Here is an 11272-nt window from a genome sequence, read left to right as displayed (position 1 = left end):
GTTTTATTTTTGGACAGTTTTGGCAACGGTTAATAACCTTGTGCAACTTATAACCTTAACAAAAAAGAAATATAGCCTACCTCAGCTTTAAGGAGATAGGCCTAATAAAATATACAAATATTAATTATGCTGTTCTATCAATTGTTGTAGGCTTTAGGCTACATTTAAGACGAGGCTCAAAGCTTATGATCAGGTCAGTTAGGTAAAGCTCTAACCCACAACCTGAAGTAAAGCTGACTTAAAGGAACACTCCTGTGTTAAGTACGGTACACTGAGCGCTCAAGTTCTTCTTACTACATACTTGTCTTAATTATGATACAATATTAATTTGATCTGAAGTCCGTTATTTACTCTTCTCATGGTGCCCCCTGTCCCACTGCCCCTTGGGTGAGTGCCTGTTTCAGATGGTGGGTCGTTGGTGCGTCTTCAGTCCTGTCCACGGAGGAACAGAGGAACCCCGCCTACCCACTGGACATGAAGAACTGAAGCTCCAACAAGGACTGGACGTTCTGCGATCTTGGCCCGTCTGCTGAGGGACTCCCATGGGCCCTGGGTCTCTATAGCCTGTCCGTCCATGGGAATGGGTCTCTCCTTCTGTGGTTAAAGACAGGGGACACTCGCGCGGCTACTTTAATAATAATAATAATAATGCATCGGTTTTATATAGCGCTTTTCTGGACACTCAAAGACGCTTTACATTGCATTATTCATTCATTCCATACTTGGTGGTGGTAAGCTACTATTGTAGCCACAGCTGCCCTGGGGTAGACTGACAGAAGCGAGGCAACCAGTCTGCGCCATCGGCCCTTCCGACCACCACCAACCACTCACTCACTCACTACATTCGCTAGGCTTCCGGGTGTTACCAAACGGTCTCTTTACATTGTCTTGTTTACTGTTTTGTTTTGTTTCATTGTTATACAGAGTTTCAAAATGTTAAAACTAAGTATTTTCATCCCCCGACATGTTCCAGCCATGTCCTAATGTGTAGAATGAGCCCAGACTTATCCACCACAACTGCCTCTAAAATCCTGCACTGACTCAAAAAGGTGTTAATTCGGGTCCGAAGCGCCGTCATGCGCGAGCTTAATATAGAAGCTGCAGTTACGCATACGACCTGGGGTGGCAGTAGTGAGCATAAAATGACTAACTTGCATCTAGCCCCTTTAATGTTTGTTCAGTCCCGTGAGGCAGCTCCCGTTGTTGGGCCATACAAAACCATTGATTGATTGATTGATTAATTGATTGATGGATTAATAGGGTAATTTGCGATTGTTTATTATGCAAGGTATAACTTTTATCGTCAAGCCATAGCCTACATTTGTTGGTAGCAAATGCAAACGTTCCAGATTGAAATGAAATGGAGCCCACTTTTATACGTGCGTCTTCATCAGCGCGTCTCCGCTATATCCACCTGTCAGCTTCTCCAAATCTCACTCCTTAGCAAAGTATTGGTCGTTGCGCGCGTCACTCAATCTTTTTTTTTCTTTTTTTTTCTCTGTACTGGCGGCTAATGGGCGGGGCGCCGTGGAGGGACGACGGGAGGGGAAGCGCTGGGTCAGAGGCGGCGCGACTGTCAATTGTGTTCCCTATTCTCGTCTAAAGTCGCTTGTTGTTGTCCGGAGCGCAACCAAGACCATACTCGTGGATGTGTTTCAGTTTGAGTGATATGCTGCGCGCAAGCACACGGTCGCCTAATCTCGGGAATCTACTGCAGGACCGAGAAACTTCGCTCCTTTCTGGACTTTAGTGAGGCACTTTAGGCACTAGATTCGCGGATTTGAACTAGCTTTGGCATTGCTTTGTGGACAAACCTGTACACTGTCAAAGTATTCACCCCGGCAACATCATCTGTGGGATTTTAGTCTCGACGCGCGTTGTGCCTTGAAGTCTTTGAAGGAAAGGAACTTGGCGTGTTGACTTGTTGCGCGCCTGCGAGAGAGCGCTCGAGTTTTCATCCAACTCGGTGCTGTACCTGTCTGAGTCCAGTGTAATGCTCTGATTTGGACGTTTCCACAACAGCGGAGATGATGTGTGCGGGTCAGCCGTAGCCCAAAACCCGCAAACAGCTTGGTGCTCAGTGACTGTGAGATCCTGCTCACAATTACCGAAATTGGGTCGTTTTGTTTCCTCCAGTCAGACAGAAAATGATGATGTAGGAGAAACCTATTTGTGGCATCCATGCACTGGCAAGACAAACTTTATCTGCTTCGACGAGTTCATTCATTTCCCCGTGTGTAAACAGCGAAGCCCCGTAGCCTTCGAGTCAACATGTCTGAGCGTGATGGATTTGGAGACGGTCTGTGCAGCGATGGAGCGCCAGACTGCATCCCTCCCAGAGCGTCCCGCGGCCGGAGGAGCGGGGTGGTCGTGCCCGGTGGCGGCCAGGACACAGACACCATTCTTCTGGAGTCTGTGAAGGCTGCACCGCGCAGGAGCAGCATTATAAAGGTAAAGAACAAGTGATATTCAAGCCAACCTGACTGGCATCTTAGTCGCGGTGATACAGTATTTTAAACACATTTATGTCAATAGCACTGCTCATTCATCTGCATAGGAATTACTGTGCGTAAATTCATATTTTATCACTACGCATACAGTCTGTTCCGAATTGTAGATGATGCATTCTCATGTGATTGAATAGAGGCAGCTGAGTGGAAAACAGGACTTTTACCAACTGCTGCTGTAATGTCAGCTGTAGAAAAAAAAAAGACTAATTGATGTTGCCTGATGATTATTTTCACTAAACAAGAGGAGGAAGTTATGAGCTATTGTTTTTAGTTTGTCACATAAAAAATCCCCCTCCTATTCTATTTATTAGTAAAAGAGTGTTTTAGAAGTATCGGCCTCTGTGAAACCACACCACTACCTTAGAAAGGTTTGAGTGAGGGAGTCCCTTATGTGTGCACAGTCTATTTGCAAATATAAAGAATTAGTTGTATTGGCTGGAAAGACCTCTTACCCACGACTGTCAGACGTCATCGCCGACTTCATGTTTTTCCACACTGACCTGTGCTCATGTTGCGGATCGCAGTGCCACACACACACCACACACACCACACACAGTTGAGTGGGGCGGGGGCCGGAGAAAGGATCAAGTTTTAGGGAAGGATCACATCGTTAGCTTTCATGTCTACTAGCACAGATCCTCTCCAGTCCTCCGCGACAGGTCAAGTGTCACCTGCTCTGGGAGCTCAATTAACAAAACCAGATGGGATAGTGATGGCTAGGACAGGTATGATTGACATGCAGGGTTTATGGCCTTCTCTGCATCACCTGATGCCAATTTGAAGAGGCATATTTCCGCCATGTTGGAGATTCAGATTGTTGGTCTACAACTGTTTGTGTGAAAGCAGCGCTGTCAGTTTTCAAATTAATATCCTATAAATTCTATGACTCAACCTGGGAGTAACTGACCCTGGCTTTTCAAGGCACTGACCCAAACCCGTGATTATAAAGATATATTGCCAAAACATGTTTTGACTTCTTAATTTTACTTCAATGTAAATCCTATTATTAACAGACAAAACCCTTTGAAAAAGTTGTTAAAAACAGCTGTCCACCGCTCCTTACGGGTTGCTCCACCGGCATCAAAGGATGGGTCAAATGCTGGGGACAAATTTTGTTGAACAGTTGTATAGTGACAATAAAGACACCATAACCTTAACCTACCTTTAACATAATTGTAATTATTTATTAAAGAACTCTACTAATTTTCAGTATTTTGGCCTAATCCTCAGTGCATTGTGGGGCAGTGAGTCAGAGCCCCATCTGGAGGGACACTGAGCTCTTTGACAGCCGAGGAAGTGGAGGAGAAGAGACAGTGATGCCAGTGACAGCCACGGTCACCGCTGAGCTGCTCAGGCTGAAGCAATGTGTTAAAATACCACTCAAAATCCTGCGTCAATCAATAGGCTCAGTGTGGGTTGAAGCACAAGCACATTGGTCTGTATTGATTATTGTATAAAGTGTGTTTTTGAGACTACAATGTAAAATATGTGGACTTGAACAATTGCTTTGGCTTTTTTACTTATATGGCTTACTATTATCTTAAGATAGTGAGAGCTTGTGAATAGGCAGTACGTCAAAACAAATCATTTTAGTATCTTGACCAGCTCTGTCAGTGTGCTTGATTCGCAAGGTTATGATAATCCAGGGGCAAATGCAATATGTGACAGTCTTAAATTTGGATTGAGCTCACAACAGCCTTTTTCCCCTTAACTTGATTCCAACTGGAAAAGGCACCAGCCTCGATTCTCGTGAACCAAGCTGGGATAAATGGAGAGGGTAGTCGCCAGAGTTGATCACAAGTCAATATTTCTATCAGCAGATTATGAGGTTGACAAAAGTCTAAAGCCTGGAATTTAAAAGCCAAAATGAAACATTTGCAAGCATTGAGAATCACCAAGGAAAGGCTTGTATCAATAGCAACTAATGCATTATTAACTATTTCTTCCACTCAAGGACTGAATATCCTTAAGTTAAATTCATTGATTTTATAACATGTGTCACTAATGTTTCACAGGTGTACTAAAAGCCCATAAACAACCACTGTACAAGCTGCACCGCTGCACTCTGTTTAGAGCAAATCTGAAGTAAATCTTTGAAGAGGGACCACCTGAACTGCAGCTTTTAGACTGACTCCTTTCACATCTCATATTACTACAACAACACAACCATGCACTGGGGGCTCTCTCACACACACATAGCTCTACGCCCCCCCCTTCCCTCATTCGCACACACGCTCTTCCAACCTCTCTCTCTTGCTCTCTGTTTATTCAGCTCTCCTCATCAAAACACACACACACACATACAGGTAATTGAGGCAGTCGGGCCCGCCTCGGTGCTGGGCCGCTGTAATGGCATCACCAGCTGAAGAGCCTGCTGAATGTGGCAAATGTAGCAAACGGTTGAGGTAATTCACATAATCAGCAGCGCAATTATCATCAGCTCCACTCACGTCGCGGTTTGATCCTTTGTTGACTTTTAACCAGCTTTCAGGCAGTTATAGTCTGGGCTGTCCTGTCGGAGAAAATGTATTCAAAAGGGATCAATCTATTTGGCATTTATACAGTTTCTGTGAAATTTGGAACCACGATGTGAGTTGTAAGTGAACTGTCGGCTGTAAGGTAGTTTGGGATTGAATGTGACAAATTTAAGGTTATCATAGAACTCTGCCATTTTGTGTAGAACCAGCAAATGTTGATCAATAGAATAACATGAGCTGAAAACAATGTGAATAGTAAAGAAAGTGGCGGAACAATCCTGTTTGCTGCGGGGTCACACTGTGGGTTAATATCAGCTAACTGCAGACAGTGCCCAAATGCTTTTTTATCTCCATTGGTTTATTATTATGAGCACTACATTTTAATGAATTTATTTGCAATTTCAGAGCCTTTAGAGCTTAGTTATTGATTCCCACCTGGACGGGGCCTTTCTGTGTGGAGTTTGCTTGTTCTACCCGTGTCTGCGTAGGTTTTACAATCCGGTGTGGTGTGTTTACATGCATGAGACCCATGTATGTTCATTAACATGCACTGTCCCAACCAAATAATGAGAAATAAGAAATACAGCATCAACATATTTCAATGTGAATGTTCAAATAAGTAGTTTACATTTTGTTATACTTACCTGTTGGTTCAGCTATACTCTAACTTATGCGATCGGGAACATAATACCGACCTTTAGGCCAGAATTCTTTAAGTCTGCCTTTGACGACATACATCTGGTATAATAATTGAATGTCTTCTTTTAAGTCTTCTGTTAAAAACGGAAGAGAATTTTGTGAACATGAATATAACTTAAATGTGAAGTGAATAACATTGTTTCTTGCAGTGGGTTATATAAGGTGCAGCGTTTTGTAAGATGTTAGAAGCGAGAAAATACGAAAGAGCACTCAGAGCAAATTGCGAAACTGCGATGGATAAATGACTGGGTCTGGGTCAGAGCATCTCCAAAACTGCAGCTCGTGTTGCGTTCTCTGTCTGCAAAGGTGAGTATCTCAGAGAAGACAGTGGTGAGCTGGCAAAAGATTACTGTGTAACTTTGCAAATACCAATAGTAGATGGTGGTTTAAAACATACATTTCTCATTTTTATGGTTAAACTTACTTCTGAGACCACTCTGGGGATGTGGGAGCTCTGACCAGGACTCACCTTTTGACCTGTGGCGCCATAAATAACTCTTAATAATAACTTCTTCGATTTAATAAGAAGATGTATTAGTTGGTGCGGCCTTTAGAGAGACGACCTTTATACCTCCGGGATAAATTATGCAAGGGAAACTTTTACCAAAACTTCACAGTTTGCATGAACAAGTTGACCTTTTCTAATCTGAATTCCCTCAATTTGTAGAGAAAACTCAATTATAACACTTTTTTGTGTTTAATTTGTCAGTAAATACATTCAATTTGTTATCCAGGCAGACAATACACCCTCCATTTGTGAGGTCTGTAATGAGTACTGGAGTAATGCTTCATCCCACATTATCAGTTTGTTGCAGGGACATTAATCTTAATCAGATTACATGCATTTAGCTTGGGCTGTTGTATTAATTTTCTCCAAGTAGCAATTAGAGTATAGCAGTTCGGCATAGCAGACCAAGACTTATGTTCTAGTTCAGGGGTAGATGTAGAGATGGGAGATCCACAGGTGGTAGTATTAAGGATGCCTTCTATTGTAAAATAAATATCCTAGAGTCACCATTAAACATTATTGTATTGAACTGCTTATATTTGCAAGTGCTCAATTGCATTAAGGGTGCAATAGAGGGCCTGCTGGGTGCTCCGTCAGACCTGGGGAGTGGATCTGGATGAACAATCGGCCCTGACACATAAATACACGCACACACAGGCGCGCACGTACAGCAGGTATAGGCAGGTGTAGTGGAGCAGACTCGGAGAGGTGGTGGTGGTGGTGGTTGGACGGACGTGTGGCTGACAGCTCGCTGCGTTGCCTGACTGCCTTAAGCTCTGAAGGACAGTCGACTCTCCATCTCCGCTGCTATTGTCTTTACGAAGAGGAGCCTTGTTTGTAGACTCCGAAACAGTAACAGGCATATGCTCTGGCGATTTAGTGCCTTTTAATAAGTATCCAGGTATTTATAAAATGATTTAAGGGAGGCCTGCGCAAATATTTAATGTTTTCACAATATACTGTATGATACGCAAAATCCAAATAGGAAGAAGCCAGAAGACACAATTTAATATAAAAAACAAAAAACCCTCATTGCTTGTAATTTTTGTTAAAATCTGATTGGAACATACATTTGGAACATATATTTTCAATTATAGGGACTTTTTGTGCATTTTTTTTTTTTACTTTTAAAAGCTAAAAAAAGACAATTTTTTACAATACGGGTTGCCAGTCTATCCTATTTTCATGGCTGTCGTGACACTTGAATTTGCTACATTGGTGTTCGAAATGTCTCTTCTTAACTTCGTGTAGCGTCAATAATATCCAAAATCTTATTTCTTGTTTCACAATCGAGATGAGATACAAATATTGTTTTCACATTTTCCAGTGGTGGTGATATATGCCTGTAGGCTTTATTCGATACAGTTGTATAGCTTGAACAAAGGCAAAGGAAAAAGTAGACATTTAGCACATTTTTGGTGCTGAGACTTGATCTCACGATGCTTAGGCCCGAACAATTCTGACTGACATCCATGTGCTGTAGACATATCACTAGGCCATCACGGAGCATTGTACATGTTTTTGCTGCACCCAACTGCTTTTTTAGACAAGCACCATTGATAAGCTTTGTGGCGCAGCTGGAGACTGTCTAACTGTCTAAGTGTGTAAATATGTTGACATGGAAACGAGTCCCATATCAAATGCGAAGCTGAACAGAAAAGTCCAAGTACTGTTACAGTTATTTGGTTTTCCTGTGCACCAGCGAGGAGCTGTGAATGTCTCTTTAACTGGCATTTATTTTCAGCTTATTCAGTGTATGATTTGCTTTAATTGGAGAAAATGGTTTATTAGGTAATGAGTCTTTTAACTCTTAAATGTGAAGTGGGCTGGGAAAAGTGCTATTAAGATTGATTGACACATGTATTTGAAAATGTACTTTTCTTGTCAATTATGAAATAACCTATCAAAGAGCTGCATGGGGAATTTCTGGTACATGAGAAATTCTCAGTCCATTAAACTTAGTCTAAAGATGTTTTGTTTAAAATTGAAATGATGGTAGTTGACATTTTGAATAACTGAATTTATATGTGAATATTAAAGCTGGGGTACCTGACTTTGTTGTTGTAAATTAAATTATTTTTTGACACAGCAAACACAGCAAAAAACAGACAGTGTTACATTATCTTCACCTAAAGTTTTATAGAGCAATGGATGATAGAAGTAGAATCTAAATTAGTGCAATTTATTTTGGTCGTGGTCCCCCATGCACCACTTTGTCACAGCTCAGAGCTGTTCACGGGCGCAAAACACGCATGTAATTAAATTCTTTGATACACAGGAGGTATTGTGAAAGCTAAAAACAAGACACCGTTTTTCAGGTACCCTGGCTTTAATCTCTGAATTGAATATCTCTTTGTACTGGTCACTTGGAGTCCTTCATTTTTATCTGCCATAGTTTGTACTCTGGATGCCCTTCCTGATGGGGAAGAGCTGACATGAAGAGCACGCTGCTTGGTGACTTCATGAATACAGAAACACTGCAAAGCATTTCAGTTATGTCCCCAATCATGCCAAAAGACTGAACATTATTGCGTATGGATAATGGTGCCATAAGGAGATTGTTCTAATATTATCTTCTGTGTTTTTGACTGATGTCTATGGACCAGGTGACATATCACTTTGGTCACAGCGTTGCTCCCAGGTCATCCTGTCTTTGCTTTGAAACATTAACCCCTAAAAGTATAAGCTTTCCCACGTTTGCCCAGATGTGTCACGACGCTTTAAGGAAAGTCTGGGACAAGTTTGGGATTTTAATATCACAGTCCATGCAGGAGCCTTGTTTGTTTAAGAGGCAGTTTATTTTTGTCCCACTTCAGACAGAGTGCCATGTGGGCTTCTACTTCTGGCCCTTTCCCATCTGCACAGCCTCACCACGTCTCCCAAACATTTTCCTCGGCCCCCTCCCCTCGTTTGATGTCCTCACTGTTGTTCTTTGCCTTGAACAACCATTTACTTTGTAGCACTCCTGGAAGCTAGTGCTAACAATGTAGCAATTGTTGTGGCAGGCCAATTGGTGCCAGTGTCACCCGGGTCCCGGTGCCGTGGTGTCACCCCAGCTGCCGGTCAGGAGGCTGAGACTGTCAAAGAACAAGAGGGGCCGAACACAAAGTCATTTCTTTCAAATGTTGGCTTTTGGACCAATTTGAAGGAGCAAAGCACAAGTATCTTACAGTGCGGATCATTATGAGACTAAACAAGCGTAGTGACTGCTGTTCTACAACACAGGAAGTCTTTGAAGTGCGGATTTCAAAGCAATGGTTACACAACATTAGTCGAAAGCTGAAAGAAATGAATTTTTCCATTGAAGGAGTTGTGCTCTTGCAATAAAATGCAGTAGATCAACAGAAAAGCCATAGACCAGGGTGTTGAACTGGGACAAGTTGCTGGGACAAGCTCTAGCCACAAAAAAATGACAGAATGTATTTGTATAGCATTATATATTATATACCATTCAGTTGTTATCATTTGATTCGTCCATTAATTTGAGGTTCCATTTTGATTTATATTTCCATAGGCAACGTTCCAAACAGCTGATCGCCAACCAAATGTCACATGACTGAGGATGGTCTATTTGGAAAAAAGCAGGTAGCAAGCAATTATGTAATAGCGAAAAAACTGCAGAAAATGATGGTGACATTTTGGAGACTGTCCCTGCCGATACCGAGTATTAGTCCGACTCCGATATCACAGTTTGTGCACAATAACAACAGTGCAGCCTGTGAAAGAGATTAAACTCCTGGGTACATGGCTAATTATACAAAATAAATACTAGGGCCACTAATCAAGAGTTATTACGGCTGATCGCTTCCGGGCTAAAGACCAAAAATTAAAGCATGATGAAGCAGGTAGAACGAATCCTTTCTTGGTGATTATTGAGATTATAAGGTCTTACAGAGCCTTTCACAGCCAGTATTCATGCTGCTCTTAGCACTGGCCCCACACAATAAACAGCTGATTAGTCCATTATTGGATCTTTGAATTGGTTTAGGTACAAAAACCTGGGAAATCTGTGGTATTGACATAAAATCTGGTATCAGAATCAGAGCACTACGTAGATAACATAAGCAAGGAAACGTTATTTTTTTACACAAGGCAAGTCAATCCAGCTTACAAGAGCTAATCTTTGTGGCAAATATCGGAGACTATAATAAGATTTATGCTTAATTGAATGGCATAACATTGTGGTGGCAACTATGGTCAATGTCAAGGCTGTGGTGTTAATTTTGCAAGAAAAAAAAAAGTTCTAATCTAAGTTTTCTTTTGCAGTGATCATACACTTGCATCAGACAGTGTATGTCTATGTATAGGCAAATAGCGGCTAAGATTTCTTTATTCATAATGAGTTTGTGATTATTACAATTGCTGTTACAGTTAGAAGCTCTATAGCTGTTACTTCTATTCAGTGGTGGGATTCAGCAGAAGTGGGAGGCGATTAGGGAGGCATCTTTTGGCTTCATTGATACTGTACATCATACAACAGGGGCTTCTCACTGATGATTATGATTAGTATGTTTGCAGCAGTATTTGCAGACGTTGTCAAATACTGGGTACAGTGTCGGTTGTAAAGTCCAGATTGCGTTCACAGTGCACATCTTAAAATACTCAGGAGTACGTGTTAGAAGACTGAAAATGAATCACATGCTTTTTTCAGAGCTGTTGTTTGCTGAGGTCTTAACTACAGGATTTGAGGGATTAATATATTCTTAAGACCACTTAAGTTGTTTGCAGAGCAGCAGAAGACTTGTTAATAATTACAACCGTTGTTATAATTTGGCAATTGCCTCCATTGAAACTGTTAATAATGATTAAAATGATTCTTACCACATTTTGAATACCAATTTGATTCTACTTTAAAGCATATATTTCATAACGAATAATAACAATATCAATATCAGACTTTTGGAAAGTATTTCATTTACATCATTATTGTATTTTGTTGCCAATGCAATTTGTAGTTGTCACGTATTTATCACTTGAGCAACAAGGAGAAACATATGTGTGAAAGCTGACAGTGCTGTAAATAAGCGAGGGTTTTCTGTGACTGTAGATGAAATCAAACACATGAAGGAGGAGTCTTG

General features: G+C 41.4%; 1 protein-coding gene across 2 annotated transcripts in view; it reads left to right on the top strand.

Annotated features, from left to right (window-relative positions):
- The first annotated feature begins 1547 nt into the window (after window positions 1-1547).
- The window catches only part of plcl1 (phospholipase C like 1), a 258431-nt gene continuing 248706 nt past the window's right edge, over window positions 1548-11272 (top strand). For both annotated transcript variants that reach the window (XR_013793251.1, XM_079563559.1), the window contains exon 1: window positions 1548-2451. Coding sequence is in view for 1 of the 2 variants with exons in the window: in XM_079563559.1 (XP_079419685.1) it covers window positions 2272-2451 (180 nt within the window). In the remaining variant the exon portion in view is untranslated. The remainder of the gene's footprint in view (window positions 2452-11272) is intronic.

The sequence above is a fragment of the Gobius niger genome (assembly GCF_951799975.1).
Source record: "Gobius niger genome assembly, chromosome: 9".
Classification (NCBI taxonomy): Eukaryota; Metazoa; Chordata; class Actinopteri; order Gobiiformes; family Gobiidae; genus Gobius; species Gobius niger.
This window is presented reverse-complemented; position numbering and strand designations above follow the sequence as displayed.